Raw genomic sequence first — 19,334 nt, 5'->3', positions numbered from 1 at the left:
ATGAACGAAATCATTGACGCAAAGCACTTAACCCCACATGTCATACGTAGTGTGGTTCAGCAGTTACTATCTGCAATTATTATTATTATTGGAATGACGTTACATATGCCTTTAATTTACTTGAATCTAATCTATGTACACTCAGTCAAAATAAAAGTTGTGGAAGGAAAGCGAAGACAAAACTATTGAAATAGTTGGGGCCCGCAAAGCTGCCGTTCTCCTGAGTGTGTTCTGCAGTGTGAACAGGGGCTGGAGGTGTGGTCATGGTCCTTCACATCTTCCTCGGGCTCTCCCTGCTTCCCATGGTGTCACCGTTTCACTGCGCCGAATGTCAGGGTAGTGCTTGAAACCATATTTCGTAAGACATGGCACCAAGCACAGACTAGCTGCTTTATCTGGTGCTCAGGGAAGAAATAAACACACACACAAACAAAACGTGCTCCCAACACCAGAGAAAAATGGATTGTTTCGCCGGACTACTGTTGAGCTCCCTCACGACACCTCCTGTGGGGTTTTGGAGGATAATTTTGTCCATATGTGCATTTTGTCTTACGTGTCTTACGTGAGCCCTTTATCAGAACCGTCGAACATAGTGGTAATAGTGGTGTGGTCTCAGTGGTGTGTTCCTAAGGACTAGGGGTTGAAATCATTACTTTGGTTAAAAGGTAAGCATGTGAGCGTTGGGGGTACAGGCCACACTCAGGACTAGCATCCCTTGCCTGTTTCTAGATGGCTTTAATGATTAGCCTGAATGTCCCCTCCATCGCACAGTGGTCCCGCGTGGCTCTTTGCCTTTGGAGTGGGCCGAGAGAGCCTGTGTTGACACTGCCAGCCTCATCCGTGCCAACAGGGGAAGGGTTAATAAGGATAATGACTGCTATGCTGTGTTGACCACATTGTTGGACAAGAAGCATTTCCAGTGAATGTTCTCACCAATCAGATACTAAGTCAAAGGCTTTAATTTGTGTTTGCTTTTTGTTTAGGTAACTACTCCAGACCCCCAACATATAGCGGGGTGCCCAGTGCAAGCTACAGCGGCCCAGGGCCCGGCATGGGCATCAATGCCAACAACCAGATGCATGGACAAGGGCCAAGCCAGCCATGTGGTGCTATGCCCCTGGGACGAATGCCATCAGCTGGGATGCAGAACAGACCATTTCCTGGAACTATGAGCAGCATGACCCCCAGCTCTCCCGGCATGTCTCAGCAGGGAGGGCCAGGAATGGGGCCGCCGATGCCAACCGTGAACCGTAAGGCACAGGAGGCAGCCGCCGCAGTGATGCAGGCCGCTGCGAACTCGGCTCAGAGCAGGTATGCCGTCGGGGCAGGCGGTCTGCGTGCGCGCCGGCGAGCGCCCGCCGCGCACAGAGCTGCGCCGTCAGCTGGGCCACCCGGGGTGGGGAGCAGTGCGGTGTCATTCAGCTTGGCCGCTCCTTAGGTGTTAACACACGCTGTCCCGCAAAGTACAGAGAAGTACATGGCAGACCACGTCTGCAAGACGTGGAGGAAGGAACCTGAGTGCTGGGCGAATCTGTTGTGGGCACTTACGCGGAGTGACTGGGGCCAGACACTGTAACCCGCGCCCCAGGGCGGTGGCATATCTGGGGGGTTCCGGGTAGAGGAGCAAGGTTCAGGCAGGAAAGTCTAAAGCCGAAAAAGTAGGCTTTTAAAATCCAAACCACTGAAAAAGAACCACCTTCCTTTTTCTTTTTTTACCCCCACCATAAAAATCTTTATAAAATAGAAACTTTATGCACATATTTGTTAAGTGTGTGTTTGTCTAAATGTTTCTGTGTGAGATTTAGAGATTTCCTGTTCCTACGTTATATTTTATTTTTCTGGACATCCCTATTTGTCCAAACCGAAATGTGGTTAATAAAGCAAAGATAATATTTCATAAAGTTTAAGTTGATAGAGCGAGGCTTTAGCCTCAGTCACTTTCTTGTTTTTCATCTTGATTTTTTTAAATTCTTGAAGTAAATATTTAACCTGCATAAAAATAACATAATTAAAAATTTGAGACAAGTGAATAGTTTAAGAGAAGCATTTATAAATATGTTTTAAATTATGTTTAACATATGTTAAAATATGTTTTAAAGCAAAGCACATTGAAAGCTATGTATGAAGATATGGTGTCTTCAGAAGAAAAGAGAAGAATCTAATTTTTGTTAAAGGGAAAGAAAAATGTACGTGTGTGTGTGTGTGTGTGTTTAAATGTGTCCCTTTGTTACTTTTCCTCTGAAGCTGCTATTTGGGGAATGTTAGGGACCCCTTCAGTCTCACGTTTGCTCCAAATAATAATAAATTTCCCTTGAGGAATCAAAATGAAAGTTAGTCATTCTCTCTCTCTTTCTCTCTCATCCACATTACAGAGACTTAAAATCTCCTGAACCCCAGCACTGTACTAAACCGAACCTACACAGGCCTTAGGGAATGTTTTAATAAACCTGTCCACAGAGACTGGCTTGCCTGGTCCAGTCGAAGTTGAGTTAGGTTTAACCGAATTGTCCATTGTTGCGGCTCCGAAAGCACCAGCTCTTCTCAGGTAGAAAGTGCCCGACGGCCCTGGACGGGAGGCCTCGGAGAGCGGCCCGGAGGGAGATAACCGTAGAGACCAAGGCATAACCGTTCCATGAGAGAGGCTGGCTCTGCTCCCTTTCTGAATCAGCCGCTGTGGCGTTTTATATAAGTGTGTGCGGAGCGGCACGTCCTGCATTGTCACTGTCTGCTTCTGATCAGCAGGTCATTGCAGAGCCTTGCCTTCACATCCTGCCCACTGCCGCTCTCCGAGCCTTTTAACTGCGGGCTGGGTATATCTCGGCTTGGACCGAAGTCAGAGGGGCACTGCCAGAGCACACGGAGACTAGATCCAAGAGTCTTACTTTCCTCTCTCCTTCGCCCTGCCCTTCACCCCCCCTTTTTTCAAGGAACCATCTCCGGTCCCCCTCCCAGGCAGCTGCATGGTACAGAGTATCAGGCCACATTCTGTAGCCCTCCACACCTAGTGCGGAGAGAACCAAATGCGCAGGGGGATTCATACTTGTCTACAGAACAAACCCAAAGAAGTTGTTCTTCTGTTCTGCTTTAGGCCACCATACATTAGGTCGCCTGCTTATCCCAGCCAGTCTGGGGCTGGCGGACGCCCCATGTTTTCTTCCCAGCACCCCAACTATGGCAACTCTCAGGCTCCCATGATGCACCAGCCTGACCAGTACGGGTAGGTAGCCACATACCCTGACTTGCTGCGGGACCTGGGCATTTTTTTTTTTAAACCGTTAATGACCGTGCCATCTGGCTGCGAAAGGAACACCCAAAACGAGAAAGCGAAAGACCCAAGAGGAAATCCATCCCAGAGGGGGTTGTCTTTTTGTTTCTTTTTGTTTGTTTCGGGGTTTTTGTTCGTTTTGTTCTGTTTTGTTTTTCATTCTTATGAACGGTTCCGTGGTAGCGTGGTGGAGCCCTGCATGCCGTCCCCCAGATCCTGTCTCTGCATGGCTTTCGGCATGGCTTCTTTCCCTTCATGCCTGAGAGGGAAATGCAAACTTTTAGCTCCGTCAGAGTAACGAAGTCACGTCCTCTGGCGTGATTTCCCCCCTTGTTGTCCTCGTGTTGTCTGGGAACTTGTGTCGTACAGCACTGTTATCATGACTGTGTTATTGTCATTCCTGCCACCACGATGACCCGCTCCCATACACACCCCCGAATTCCAAGTGCAGCGACCCCATTTGACAGGAGACTCACTGCAGGAGACATGACTCAGGTTATTAATAGGACTTAAGAGGGGTTTCATTATATTATCACTGAGCAGACGTCTATGCCACGGATTTCTATTATTCCGTTCTCCCAAGGAGTTTTAGAACATTGAAGTCACCAGAAAAATTCAACCAAATCATCCAACACAGAATTTGCTTTCTAAACGTGGTGTTGCCATATTATTATTAATTTCAACACAGGAATTACATACAGCAACAAAAAGTGTCTTTCTTCTTTCCTACTACAAAACTATATGATAGCAGGCTGTCACCATTTTTAGGTTAGTAAATGCTCTTTACAGTATATTATTATTGAGCGACTTTTTTAGCGAAAATATTGATATTGTTTTGCATATCGTAACGATAAGATTGTCCCACATCGATTGAATCCTGGTCGGTAGTTGCAGTAGAAACACACCACAGTTTTGGTTAAGATGAAACAGGGAACAGTCAACAGGCTTTGTTGAAAGACTAAACATATAGAACTATGCTTTTATGACTTGTTATGAATACATAACACAGAGAGCCTTCCAATAGTTTTATATTCAGGATACATTTATTTAGACAGCAAGAGCAAATGATAATTTTGCAATCGAGAGTTCTAAATCCTGTAAACATGGTCCAAAATGTGGGCCAACAAATATAGAATTCTGTAAACATAATCCTAAAAATGAAATAACAGATGTAGAATTAGGTAAACATATTGCTTTTGGAAAATTGTCTTTTCCTCTTTTTTCCTTTCTTGTGGTACCTTCAAGGTCACTCCGTGAGTCAGTAGGAAAATAACAGAGGGGGAGAAAAGCATTTATCATCAGCTGCTAATCCATAGGATCTGTCCTTTACCAACTCTGGAGTCCTATTTAGACCCACAAAGCTAGTTGGGCTGTGCCTTGCCAAGCCACATTAAGCAGCTGTGTAAAATGAATTTAAATGGCATGCATCAGAGTAAAATCTCTTCCACTGGGGCAGAAAATCAATGTTAGCTAACCAGCACGGGAAGATCAGATCCGCGTTTCAGCCAGCAGCATCCACATAGCTTCCTTAGAACACAACACCTCCTCGTTAATGACAAATAAGGGCAAGAAAGATGTCGGAGTTATTCTTCGTAAATCTTGTAAAGCACACTTGACAAAGGCTCATCTTTGCAGCTCCTTCCCTGTGAGTTCTGAATTTGCCTTTTTGTGTCTACAGCATTCTTTCTAAAAAGAAAGAAAAGAACGTTTTATTTCTATTTTTAATCTTCCTTCCTTTGCCCTCTGCAGTCCACATAACCTGTTGTGCCTTTTTTTTCTTTTTTTTTTTTTTTTTAAGAAAAAGCAGAAGCTTGAGTGTGAGAAAACATGTGTGGTACATGTTTTAGTGCCCTGGGGTAAGAGGTTTGATTTTCAACATGCTTTTGCTTTACCTAACATCTCCTTGCAGCAAACTCGTGTTTTTGCTTTTGTTTTTGTTTTCTTGCCCCATCAAGAGCCGTGTTGGGTGGAAGGCGGGTTGGCAGCTTGAAAAACCCATTCGCTGGATGTCGGTTTGTCTTGTGGGGAAGACGTGGCCCAGCCTTGCAGAAGCACAGTCTTCGCAGAGTTTGTTAAAATGCCTTCTTTCTCAAGTCAGAGTCCCACAGGGCCCAGAGCCTCTGAAAGAGCCTGAGCAAGACAAATTAATGACAGAGATAGTGAGTGCGTGTGTGAGCGTGCGTGTGTATGCAATTAGACAGGAGCCAAGAGCTCGCTGTGGAACGTGACAGATTATGGCAGGTCTGCTGCAGGCTTGCGCAGCTCATCGCACGAAGACGGTACAGAAAGCACACGGGTTTGACTGGTTGGAAGCCATTTCACTAATTCCCTTATTAAGGGCGGCTCGACCAGGGGGAAACCCACCTGCTGCACCGAAGAGGCTAAGGAACGTAGAGGGGGGGGGGTTTCTTACCTTTTAAATAAAGGAATTCCTTGTTTTGATTATCAGAGGACTTACAGTAGAATACGGTGAGTCTTACGTGCCAGTACTAAATTAGCTCAGCAGTAAAAGCTAATCATTTGGAATCAACAATTTATACAGAGTGTCCAGGACCCCCCCCCCCACCATATACATTGATACACTTTTTACTCAGAAAATTCGTTGCTGTGTTTGGTTTTATTTTATTTTTTAAAAGATTTTATTTATTTGAGAGAGTGAGCATGAGCGGGGCAAGGAGCGGAGGGAGAGGGAGAAGCAGGCCACCCGCTGAGCGGGGAGCCTGACTCAGGGGCTGCATCCCAGGACCCTGGGATCACAATCTGAGCTGAAGGCAGACTGGCTGAGCCCCCCAGGCGCCCCTGCTATGTGTAGTTTTAAAGCATTTCTGGTTAAGGTGGTGCTCCTTTGAAGTACTGAGAAACAGAGAGGCGGAAACACTGGGTGATCTTACGAAAAGCCTGGTTCAGGGACGGCAGGTAGCTGTCACCCTCAGGCCAGGGCTGATGGCCATCTCCAGCACCATGTTGGACGGAGCTGAGACCTGGTGTGCAGAGGAGAGCCAAAACTGGCCAGAAGTTTGCGAGGGCCTTTGGCCTACTGCTCCCTAAAGAACCCCTGCCCTGAATCTCAGGCCACACACACACATCAAACAAAATTTCCCTCAGCTGCCGACTGTGTTTTGCATCCATCCATCCGTCCATCCTGGGCGGCACCTGGAAGTGTCCAGAACTGACATCTCTGCCGGCTACAGCTAGTTTGTGGACTTGAATGTATCAGAGCTTCCCAGGTGTTTGTCTTGGAAACGAGAGCCCTGAGGATGAAGCACGACTTCAGTGAACTTACACAAGGCCCGCCGAGCCCTCGATCTTTAGGCCGGGGTATGCTTGGTTCCCTGAAGTCTGCTGCCCCAGCGCCCCGGACATCAGCTTGAATCAAGTCTTCAGTGACTTGATGGCTTAAGTCTGAGTCCTGGCACAGATCGTTATGACCTTTCCTCGGAATGAAAATGTTTCAGGGGCGCCTGGGTGGTGCCGTCCGTTGAGCATCCGACTCTTGGTTTCGGCTTCAGTCGTGATCTTAGGGTCCTGACATCGAGCCCCACATCAGGCTCTGCGCTCAGCGTGGAGTCTGCTTGGAATTCTCTCCCTCTGCCTCTCCTACTCATGCCCTCTCTCTCTCTCTCTTTCTCAAATAAAATTTCCTAAAAAAGAAAGGAAGGAAGTGTTCCGTTCTACATTCCAAGAGGATGTAGTTTCCGTGACAGAATAGTAGCGTCTCAGGCTAGAGGGACTGTAGTTGTCATCCAGCCTCTGTCCCTTGATTTCCTGGTGGAGGAGGGTAGTATCTCTGAGTCACCTGCTCAGGAGCCTTCCGCGGAGAGAGCCGGCTCTGCGTCCTGCACCTGCCACGCTTCCTTCACTGCGTGCTGTCTCTCTGGATTTTCCCTTTAAAAGAAAAAGGCTTGATGTTAGTTCTCCCTCACGTCCGAAGGCAGTTGTCCTGTTAGAGACCAGCTGTTATGTTAGTCCGTGTCTGGGCGGAGACGCTACTTCTCAGCTAAGTCTGGGCTTCCGTCCCGGCCCCACCCTGTGATGCTCCTGCTGGGAAACACGGGCTTGGCTCATCCCCGCACACACTCCACGCGCAGCATGAGCTGTCGATTCTAGAACCACACGCCTTGTGACAAAGTACAGTTTGCTCGAGGGCACATGGGTGGGTTTGAATCTCTGCCCTCCGGAATGGCTTTAGCGTCCGGCATCGTCGTGACTGGAGCGTAGCTGTTCGAGGAAGGGTTCTGAGTCGTCACTTTTACCCCCACGTGTACACAGCCACGATGCTGGTACAGCCCACGTCTGTCGTCCTTTTGCTGTCCCCGAAAGACTCCCCTGTGGACTGACTGAACGTCAGGAAGAGGAAAACTCTCCAGCTTCTTAGTTTTAAGGGAAAAAAAAGGAGTCAGTTTGGAAAGTCAGATTACTCTTGCCTGGAAGGGAACTTTTATACTGAATATCACAACCATGGATCTGGAGACCTACATTTTAATACTTATATCAGACCAGAAACTAGGATAACCAAAATCAGTTTTGTTACAATAATTTTGTTTTTAGGGGGCACCTGGGTGGCTCAGTCGGTTGACCGTCCAACTCTTGGTTTCGGCTCAGGTTGTGATCTCGGGGTCATGGGATCGAGCCCTGCGTTGGACTCCATGCTCAGTGTGGAGTCTGGTTGGGTTCTCTCTCTCCTGTGCCCCTCCCCCACTCATGTGCTCTTTCTTGCACACTCTCTCTCTCTCTAAAATATATAAATCTTTTAAAAAATATTTTTGTTTTCAGTAAAACAGGAGATTGGGAATTCTAACATTTTTTAACCTTTGCCACTCATTAAATTCCATGAAGTCATCGTAGTCATAGGTCGCTTGATCAGTGGTCTTCCCCTGCTTGGAGGTAGCTGGCTCTGCGTACGAGCGACTGGATTAGCCTCCTCTTGGATATACAGAGCTGCTTATATCCGTATCTCATGGGCACCCCACATACACACATGTCTTCCAGCAACTGTTCTTCAGGGAGGTGTATTTATAATTCATCTCCCCTGTTGCTATTTGCCAGCAAGGCACTTCTGTATTATTTTCCTTGAAGCCAGTATGACGCAATTCTGCTGATGGGCTGGGAGCCACTGATGTGGAAATACGTTAATGGAAATAGTGCATTAAAATGTCAAAGAGAAGGGGCAAAAAACTTCTAAATGTGTCAAGACCCAGTTATGTGGGATCTGTGGGCCTGAAGGACTGTGTGATTTGTATTAACAAAGAATTAAGCCCTTTAGATTTTGGACAATTAAGTCTTAAAATAATAGCTATGATTGGAGAAGTCACATTATTGAAAGACAAAAGATTTCAAAGGCTTAAGTAGAGTTTTTATTTCTGCAATTAAATATAAGCCTTTGCATTATCATCTGAATACTGTGCTTGATTTTTAGCCCCTTTTCCCTTCAGAATTTAGAATTGAGTATTCTGTTAGTATTTTAAGATTACGACTTCAATCAAATCTTTCAGAGTTTCATAACTATCATGGTAACCACAAAGTGTATTTATTAGTCTTCAAATTAAAAAGTAGTAAAACAAGGGGCGCCTGGCTGGCTCAGTTAGTAGAGTGTGTGACTCTTGATCTCAGGGTCGTGAGTTCAAGCCCCACACTGGGCCTGGAGCCTACTTCAAAAAAATAAAATGTAAAATACTAATTGTTTTAAAGACTTTATTTATTTATTTATTTGAGAGAGAGCACACAGGCACACGTGAGCGGGGTGCAGAGGGAGAGGGGAAGAGAGAATCTCAAGGAAACTCTGCACTTAGTGCGGAGCCTGACGTGGGGCTCGATCCCACAAGCCTGAGATCATGACCTGAGCCAATGCTTCACCAGCTGAGCCACCCAGGTGCCCCAAATCCTAATTTTTAAAAGACTAAGAAAGATTTTTTTTTTTTTTTTAGTTTAATGAGATTCAGGGAATCCAAGTGTGAAATGTAGAGCAAACATTTCATGGGCTAGGGTCTGTGAAGTTCCCTAAACAAGTGATTATTACCTGGCGAGAGTTTTAACCATACACGCAGCTCACCCCAGCCACAGGCAGGGTGAGGCTCACAAGCCTATATTTTTTATAATCCCCTAGGGGGCCCTGGGGTTGAACACCAGCGCACATCTAAGGCTTGACCTTTGGGATTCCGACTACTAAAGAGAACTAGTGGAAACTCAGAGGGAAGCAGGTGGAAAGTATAAAGTCGGATGCCTACTTTTTTGTCCCTGATAGATGTGGGAGGAGAATACTGGACAGGAGCCTCAGTTACTGGATAGCATTCGGAGGCACTAATGGTGGTGCAAACCTGAAACCATAACTCAGGCTTTGGCAATCTCTCGACTCAGGGCCAAGTTGGTCTCCCCGAATCCCTCTGACTTTCTGTCGTCTGTCCTCTCAGACATCAGTGTCCTCCTTACGTTCTGCAATATTCCAAGTTCCCCACCGTTTCTAGACCTGCCTTCCTCATTCAGAGTATCTCCTGTCCACGCCCCAGTCTGAACCGCTCTCAGCAGGGTGCTGTCCTCAGCATCTAAGGTGACCGACCCATGGTAATAAATACACTGGATCGGGGTTCCCGTTATCCAGGTGAGCCTCACATCAGTGGAGTGTGCCCCTGTTTACTTGGCTTAGCCACTTGTCTGCACGTCTGTCCTCATGGCCCTACTGGCATCTCTGCCCCACAGACCATGCAGCCTCACCAGACCAGCTTGAATGGTCCCACCTAGAATCGGCTTTCTAGTCCACCCATCCCCAGAGGAAATCAGCACCACAGTGCAGGCAACCCGAGCTCTCCGGTTAAGAAAGGGCAGGACTGTTGAAGTCACGTGTATCTCGGAGCAGCACTGGCCTCGTCGCCAACCTGCAGAACTTTCAGGCTGACAGCCACGAGTGCCCCGTCCTGCTCCGTCTGAAATCGCATCACCTCAGCCACGTTTGGGGCTGAAGGCACCAGGAACGGTTTAAAAGCGGTGAATAGAATATGATCTGTGTCTTAGTCTGTGCCATTCTGGGGTTTGGGAAGCATCCCGGTGAAGATGTAAAGATAATGGGCGAGGGGCTCACAGGACCTGTGGGAGCAGCTCCCAAAGGCTCCTGTTTATCTTGACCTTCATTCTTAGTTTTCAATTCCACTTCCGTGAATAGATTTAAAGAGCGAACCAAACAAAAAACCCACAGCTGCAGAACCATAAGGTTTTGTCCATTGCTTTGAAAGTTAACTCTTTCTGGATGGCCTTTGACTATTAGATACCAGGTAAGAGTGACTGGTGAGGGTGTCATGAACTAGACGTTTGCTCCGCATTCAGGCTTTTCCTGCAGCATATTTTTCCCTAATTTTGAACAGTGTTGCTTCAACAAACGAAGTAACTTTGTGGCCCAAGGCTGCCTTTAGCTCAGGAAATCTGTAAGAATTTTAGGACGATTTTGTTGTAGGTTAGAAATGACTATAGTGATATATTTCTGGCACTACAGCCCTGACAGGTGCATTCTCTGTTAGAGGGTTTTACAAAATACGGCTCTGGCAAGTTTAGGGGATGGAGATGTCAAGACCCAGATTCTTTCTCTTTTTCAGGCAATAGACTGGCCTGTTTAGGTACAAGAAGTCAGTGCGTATGAGATCTGTGCATGCCTCATGACCTCATTCCTGAGGTATCAGTCAGGTTAGTTCTTGGGTAGGTGCCGCTGAGCTCCTCAGTATTTGTCAAGCTGATGTGCAGCTGTGTCTGGGGTGCTGGCACCTCAAAGGAGACCTTTCCCCCGTCACTCTCTCCAATACCTCGGACCCAGGAAGGGGATATCCTGGTGTAAAGGGTGGGTACTCCCATCACTGAAAAGGAATAGCCCTCCTTGTAAGTTACTCGAGATCTTTTCCTAATGGTATCATGATCACAAAATAAACTTTTTTTAAGTTAAGATCTCTGACATAACACAGAGAAGAGCACTGTTTTCTTTCTGTGGGTGACCTCGATGGCAACTAGTTTTCTTTCACGACGTACAACCAGACCGGGGAGCTATGCGATTTGCATCTTATCAGAATCCAGTGGGAAGCTACATGTACCAGAGCCCACAAAGTTCTGGGGTCCACCTCTTGCAGGGAAGAGACCGGTTTGGGGACCCACGCCTGCCCCCTGTGGCTTTGGTCCCCACCCTGAGCCTGAGGTAGCCTGTGTGCTGGGAGTCAACCAGGAAACGCTAACATCAGAATCTCTGAAGGAAGGGAGACTTGCAGTTCTTTTTTGTCTGATTGCCAGTAAACGGTTCTTAATAACAGAACAATGGACTTCACAAACCAAAATCACCTTGGAGATGAAGAGAACATTCTTAGTTATCAATTACCAGACTTCAGACAGCCAAACGCTTTGCATTTCCTTCACACCCTGACAAGGGGGTCTCTCGCTTCAAAACCCTCGAGCTCTGTTTGTTCTCCTTGTTTCTTTGAGAAAGAAAGTGAAGATCAGTCAGCTGCTTTGGGAACAGCTGAAACGGGGCACCTGCATTGAGGCAAAAAAGAAGGACTTACTCTTGAAACTGCACAACAGGTGCATTTTAGCGGTGATGCCAGGAGCAGAGCTGGTAACAGCTGGGACCCTCCGCGAAGTCTGCATGAAGTCGTTAACAAAAAGGGAAAAAATGTTTCTGGTGTCAGAGCCTTTTAGGAACTCAAGACGGAATATGCAGAATTCCTCGGTGCGTGGTAGAAACTGCTTCATCCAGATGCAGGGGGAAAGCACAGCTCTTTGAAGAAAGGCGAAGCCAACCAGGAGAAATGCTCTAGCGGCCGTGGGGCCCCGTGAGCAGTGTGATATGGGCCGTGGCGAAGACACGCTAGGGAGAACTCCTCTGCAGTTTTCCGCTAACTATATATCCACCAAAAAGACCACTCTCAAGACCAACGAACAAAGTTACCACGGCCCCTCTATCGAAAGGGTCTTTTTCATAGAGCTCTTGAAAAATGACATTCCTTTTTGCCCATTCTCAAAGGAAAAAATAAAACTTAAATGTATCAATTACCAGAGGGTTTGGGAAGTTATTAACTCATACTGGAAAGTGATTAGCTTTCTCTAGCTCTAGCACAAAGCTCTAGCTTTGTGGCTGAGGTTATACACATGTCAGCCTTTAGGGGAACAGGCTGCCCCGGAAGGGATCGCATTCACAACGAGGGAAGAGCTTAACCCAAAAACTCAAGAAGGGTTGTAAGAGCACAGGAAACAAAGATGAGTTCTAGAACTCTCCCTCTGCTTCCCAGACTTGAGCCTCCAACTGCCCACATGACATGGCCTCTCAGTGCCTGCCCCCTTCCCCATCTCTCATACAAGCCAAACACCTAGGAGACACCTCAGTGCCCCCTTCCTTTCTGCACAGTGTCTGATTCATCACCACGTCGTGTCACGTTTGCTTCTGAGACGCCGCTTGGCTCTGTGTCACTGCCCACCTGGCTCCAAGGCACTGACCTCTCTTGGTCTGTTGGAGTAACGACATACTGCCGGCCCTACGTCCGGTCCTGCCTCCAGCATGTCTTCCCGTCCACAGGCAGGAGACAGATGCCTTTGAAGCACATCTTTTTATGCCATTGCTCCTGTTTAACAAGCCCTAGTCTCTTTCTGTTTCTCCCAGTATACAGCCAAAACCCCGTAGAACCACAGGCCGGGGGGCCACAGCCCTTCCCTCCCTCTCCGCGCTCACACCCTACCTGTTTCCGGACACCCATCTCCTCCTCACCTGATCGAATCCCTCTGACCGGAGGTGAGATCTGAGGGGGGGGGGCATCCCTTCCCCCAGGGCACTTTCCCTGACCTCCCTTATACCAGGGCCCCCAGTACACGCCCCTCTGTGTCACCCCCAAAGCGTGGTTGCAGGTGGACACCCTTCGCTCTAGTAATTTGACTTTTGTTTTTCTGCCTGGCCCTCCTGTTGGGCCCCTTCCCCTCCCTCCCCTCTCACATCTATCTTAAAACACTCATCTTGAACAAATGACTATAACTATCAATAAATAGATGTTTCTGATTAATGTTCGTTATTTCTAGCATGTCTCCCAGAGCGAAGGGGGTACAGTTGTGTTTTTTAACAATAACACATGGCTCTGTGTTTTCACAGGAATCTACTGTTTTTAAATCATTGGCACTTCTATTTGTCGTCTTTGGTTTAAAAATACAAATGCCACTTTACCTTCCCAGGACTGAGTCCTAGCCAGAGCAGCTGGCTTGTCGGAACGATGGCATTATTTTGCCACCAGAATTGCTCATGCACGTGTTGTCCCAGGCGTGCCGACGGACTGGCCACACCAGAAATGGGCTGGGGCTTGGCCGGCTTGCCTTTCTGTCTTGAGTGTGTTGTTTTGGGGACACAGGTAGTGTTTTTCCCTCTTCGGACACTAGATTTAAAATAATTTGGACTGACTCTGTCCTCCTTGCTTGAGACACAGGGGAGATCCTGTGTCAGATTGAGAGTGTTCTACCAGTTCTGTGTTCTGGACATAGACGTGAAAACACTTTCTGTTTCTGAAACATTGAAAATAGGGCATCCTGTGTTATGTTATGCATACAGTTGGAGCGCTCTAAAAATAAATTCTGCTGGAATTGGGCTTTGCAAAGATTCATGTTCCTGGTTCTGATGACTGTTGGGTTTTAGTGAAAACATGCCCCAAATTTTAGCGTTAGCCTAATTAATTTTGTCAGCAAGCAATCTTTGCTGGCTGCATAACTCCAGCGACATCTACAGTGACAGTCCATACAGAGAAAGATCTGTGCGCTTGGCAGTCATACAGTTTTCCAGTGAAGCAGGTCTTGCTTTATGTTCCTGGTGAGCGTAACTCAAGAATGATGTTTTTAGTGGATATGCTGGAATTCTTGGTGCAGTTTCTCTCCACGTGGCTTGCCCCCGGGACTTTCTATGACGTGGTTCCACTCCTGGGGCGTCTGGCTCCAGAGCATTTCTTCTGTCTGTCCCGACCCTTCTTGAAAGAGCTGCATCAGAAATCCACTCACATTCAAGTTACACATTTCACACTTCCCCGTCTGTCACTGTTGAGAAAAAATAGTGGTGATTGCTAAAACAATATGGCTTAAATATTCTTGTAAAGCACCAAAATCATACACAGATCTTACTTTAAATTTTATTTGTAGTTGACTTTAAAACAAGGTATTTAGAAATGTGCGGTTACTGTTTATAGCGTTTCATACCGGTATGTTTAACCGCTGAGTTCAAGCTGTAGTTGGAAGCTGGATTCCCCTTTCTGCCGTCACCATGAACCATTGGCAATGGTCACTTGAAAACTGGTGTTTGCTTCTGGGTTTTTCTCCCCAAAGCCAGCTCTTTGTTGGCAGATGAATGTGTCATGTTCGAGAAATCTCCAAAGTGAATAAAAGGAAAATCTATTTTTAAAAAAAAATTGTGTGTGTGTGTGTAGACTGAGAAGCAGGAGTGAGAAGTGCTTTAGGGAAATACGTCTACAAGCTCCACTTCTGAATTATTCTCATTATAATAACCTGGTTTTTGTCATTGAGTGACAGATCTCAAGCACTTACATCTAGTCCCAACCAAAGACCGATTTCAAAAAAGTTCCTCTAGTTATTCTGCAGGTCCACATGTTCAGACGACACCCCCTCCCCACGTCATACTTGGACTGTGAAAAGATAGGGGCCAGTGCTGTGCTCGGAAGGCCTGGGCGAGCACAGGGCCACTCGGGCCACACGCTGTGATTTGTGCGCGCGCGCCGCCTCCCGCGTCGTGCAGCCCAGAAGCTACGCGAGCAGCACTGCACCACGAAACGTTACTTCTAAATGGGTATCAAGTCCCCCCGAGACAGTATTGGGCCGTTGCGGGTTAGGAATCTGGCATCAGCACAGCCGTCGTTTGTCAGGAAAACTGTCTGAGCCCGTAGACCCTTAACAGATAGCCCAGGAGTTCACATGTGCCAAGGTCAAGGAAGGGCACTCTGCTCTTCCAGGTACAGCTTACATCTTAGGGTTTTACGTGGACAGTGTTTCCCTCGTTTACGTTTGCATTTTTACCTATTTTTGTTGTGTTGCTCGTTTCTTTTTGTAAAAGAGAATGTCTGAGTGATTGACTTCTTTGCTCTCCTAATTCCATTTGGAGCATTCCGAATGTTGCTGTGGTCAGAATGGGATTTAGCAGTGGGTGAGTGCTGCCTCTGGAAAGGGCCCAACTTCTTTTGAGGTTTCTGTGGTCCGAGTCACGGTAGTCAGCCCACCCTAAGAAGCTTTTTGTCATAAGCCCCAGGAACCCTGTCCTGTTAGCCACGCGGTGGTAAGTTGGGGTGCTCGGCTTAGTCAGAGAGGCGGCCATGTTAGGTTTCCCTCCACTAAACAAAATTGTCTCAGTTTCAAACATTCAACAGAGTGCGTTGAAAGCCCTCTCTTTTTAGTATTAAGCCCATCTTGCTTGTTCAAAATTACCAGCAGTCCTGGCGGTAGTTTCCAAAGTCGTAATGAATAGGGTTTCTTCTGTGATGATGGAAGACTGGCTCTCTCCCCCATTTGGACAGGTGGCCAGGTGCTGTGCTCATGGTCGCACCTGCCCTGTGTTCCTGGGAAGACTCCCGTCTTTCTCAGCTACTTCCCTCCTTGGATACCCGAGAGGCCCACAGCACCCTGGATAAACTCCTTCCTAGAAGCAGGTGTTCAGCAAGCCCAGAAAAAAGCGCCATTTGTATTTGTCAGCTTTCTACAACTACAGGTGAATACAGTAGACAGAGAGGAAGGTATACAATGGGCTCCATCTGCCATTATACTTGTCTTGTCAAGTGCTAGCAATATTAGGGGGCCCGTGGAGAAAGAAATATAGGACACTGGACTGGAAGCAGGCCTGAGGCGTTCTGTTTCTGCCACTTACTAGCTGTGTGTCTTTAAGCAACTTCTTCAATCTCTCTGATCCTTATTTTCTTTCTCTATGTATGAGGATAATTCCACCTACCTTTCTCCAGGAATTTAAAAAATTAAATGTCTAAAAATTGTGCCAGGAACATTTATAAGGACCTCAGGAATCCTGACAGTTGCTTTTGTTATCAGTCCCTCCATATTCACATGCAGAAACAGGCCCAGAGACCCAAGGAGATTTGCTCCCAGACCCCAGTGACAGTGGAAAGTGTGACTAGTGACAGAGTCAAGACCCCGGGCATTTTAACCAGACTTGTAAAACTATAGGCATGATTTAACCAAAGACCACTGTAGCCAGCAGCTGACATCCAACACACATCTCCACATCTTTAATTTCTTGTTATTTTAACAGTACTTCTTAACGTCCACCGCGTACCTTCGTTATCTTATGATGATTGCCGATGGACAGTGCAGACCTGGGGGAGAAATCGTAGATTGGGGTTACAAGGAGCCTGCCTGGTGGGTTTCATATTCCGGTTCTCTTTTCCACCTGAGTTATAAAGCAGCATGTTCAAGGAACCATTTGTTCCGTGCACCTGCTAGTCACACGACATGTGAAACTGAATTTGGTGGAAGCTCGAAGAGGTGGCCGTCTTTCCTGAGGCCTGTTTACGATGGTAAAAATGTCTGTCAGCTCATTTAGCAAGTGTCACTGTAGTAGCTGAACATGCTTATTAGGTTCTCCTCTCGGGAGGCACGCACACCGGCAAGAGCCAAGACGTGCACGTAAATTGTTAGAATACACGAAAGAAAGTGCAGAGGGCTCTGATGGGTGGAGTGTGAGGCAGGCCGCACTTCCGGGTCGGGGCGTGAGGACGGCCTTCGCAGAGGACGGGGCCTTGAAGGACGGGTCACTGCTGGCGGAGCCTTGAAACCTGTCTTCAGAGAGCCCAGCCTGTCCGCAAGCTCAGGATGCTCCTCAGGTGGTTTAGCTGCCGAGGAATCGAGAGAGCGGCCCCAGCGGGCGCCACGTGTTTTCTTTTGAAACAGGTACATAAATGCGAGATTGTCTTTTGTTTGAATGAGAACACATCAGACGGGAACCTAAGATACTCAAGTTAAGGCCAACCACCTCCATGCTGCTGTTAAGACCCTAACCGTATAGGAATGTGTTTCTAGCTGCGGGGCAATGTCTTTAGAAGTGTTTGACGACCTAGAGGTTAATCAGAAGCCCTCGGATGCTCTCAGATCCATCCTTAATGAACTGCAGTGGGTATGATAATACTGAGTCAGCAGCCTGTAGTTACCCGAAGTGGCTCTTCAGCGAGCTCAGAATTCAAGGCCAAAGTAACATTCCTTTCTCCCAGAGCCACACTCACACCATTAGTCTTTCAGCCTTCTAGAATGTTCTTTCTAAGCCATCATCAAGTGTTCATCTGGACAGAATTTCTCTGAATGGTTGATGTCATATTTAAAAGAAAAAAAAAAAAACCCACTCAAACCCTTGATACTTTGAATTTTCAAGCGGACCGTGTTTGAACTTTTTCCACCAGCCAGGAAGTTGAATCCATTGCAAATTGCCACACAAAAAGAATAGTATATTGGTTTTTCTTAAAATGACTTATGTTAATCTTCTAAAGAATCTCTTTAAAAATATTTTACTGTTATGCATAAAAAGGTCATCAAATGACAGCTTAATGGAGGAGGGGTGGGGGGCTTGTAATCATAATTCATTTAGAACAAATAAGCCAGTGTGGACTTTTACCCTTCCTGTTAATTTTACTCCTCAGAGTTTGGAAAGTTTTCTCAAGGTACACTATTTACATAAAAGATGCTTGATTACGACAGTGGAGGCTTTCCCAGATTTTCCCACATTGCCATCATTTTTCTACCTTGCAATTCTCCCTTGAGAATTAAAGCACCGTGCAGTTTAAACCTACCCCTTCCCCGGTCTCATTTCCAGCAATTAGAGAAATGCCTTTGTGCCACAGGTGTCCCCTTCAAATTAATACCCTCTTCCCTTGCAAGAGTGAGAAGTTTGTCTTTCACAGAGCATACACACAAAACTAGCAAAACAAAGTCACCAAAAATTTAAGTTCATGAGTCTGCATCACAGTTGGGGAGGGGTGACCCCGGGGCCTTTTAGGGACACTGTCAGCCAGTCTAAGCTCCCTTCCTTCCTGTCCCAGGAAAGCCTGCAAAAAGAAGTGGAAGTCTGGGCTTTACTGTGTAATGTTAATATGGGGATACTGGTGTGTTTTTAATAGCTAATTTCAGAATGCTAAATAACAGGATTGAAGGGTTTTAGAAATGCTTTCTCTCAAATTCTATCAGAACATTTAGGTCAAAGAAAAAGTTTTTAAATAACATTGTCACACTGCCCATTTGATTTTCATTCCTTCGGTTTTTGATACAAGGACACTAAGTAATGCTGATAGAGTCAGAAATTAGAAATTAATTTCGCTTGCTTTTGTAATTCCTGTTCTTATTTCAAGTTCCCCCTTTCTTGCTTATATTCCTCTATATAAATCATAATCTGGAACACTTGACATGATTCAGAATGTCTAATGTATTTGTGGAATTTATATTATTTGGAATTTTAGCACAGTGTATTAAATAATTACTTAGCAATAGTTCAGCCTCTCTTTCCGGGAAATAAGTTATTTTAAGTGAACATGAAAAACAGTGGCCCCCGCCCCCTGCATAGATGCATTATGAGAAGTGGCTCCCCCGGTAACGTGCTGCCAGTGTGCGTGGCCACTATATGTATGCATGTGCTTTCTCTTCCTACAGGCAAGGCAGTTTTCCGGGCATGAATCAGAGTGGACTTATGGCTTCCAGCTCTCCCTACAGCCAGCCCGTGAACAACAGCTCTGGGCTGATGAACACCCAGGCACCCCCCTACAGCATGACGCCCAATATGGTGAACAGCTCAGCAGGTAACCATGGCCGCTCTGTGCTCAGAGAGCCACCCTCCCCCGCCCCTCTTCTCCCCTTAGGCCTGCACCGGTGAACAACCCAAGCAGTGGGATCATTGGGTGAAGAGGGGGAAAACTCCACTTCTCTGCTGCCTGGAAACTTGCTCAATCTATGTAACGATTTCAGGATGTGAGGATCACATTATATTTTGTGTAAATGATTTGTATGCCCTCTGTGTTTTTGTGACGCGTGACCACATTGCAGATGACTCTGGGGAGTGCCAGCTAGACTATGTACACTGAGTTCT

General features: G+C 46.6%; 1 protein-coding gene across 12 annotated transcripts in view; it reads left to right on the top strand.

Annotated features, from left to right (window-relative positions):
• The window catches only part of ARID1B (AT-rich interaction domain 1B), a 429,634-nt gene that overhangs the window by 367,683 nt on the left and 42,617 nt on the right, over positions 1–19,334 (top strand). For 6 of the 12 annotated variants that reach the window (XM_057310926.1, XM_026505119.4, XM_057310925.1 and 3 more), the window contains 3 exons: positions 984–1,311; positions 3,089–3,217; positions 18,902–19,047. In XM_057310926.1, coding sequence (XP_057166909.1) covers positions 984–1,311; positions 3,089–3,217; positions 18,902–19,047 — 603 coding nt within the window. The remainder of the gene's footprint in view (positions 1–983; positions 1,312–3,088; positions 3,218–18,901; positions 19,048–19,334) is intronic. The other 6 variants (XM_048225999.2, XM_048225996.2, XM_057310927.1 and 3 more) reach the window with 1 other exon arrangement.

This window comes from Ursus arctos, unplaced genomic scaffold (assembly GCF_023065955.2).
Source record: "Ursus arctos isolate Adak ecotype North America unplaced genomic scaffold, UrsArc2.0 scaffold_13, whole genome shotgun sequence".
NCBI lineage: Eukaryota > Metazoa > Chordata > Mammalia > Carnivora > Ursidae > Ursus > Ursus arctos.
The sequence above is the reverse complement of the archived record's forward strand: the minus strand, read 5'-3'. Positions and strand labels throughout refer to the sequence as shown.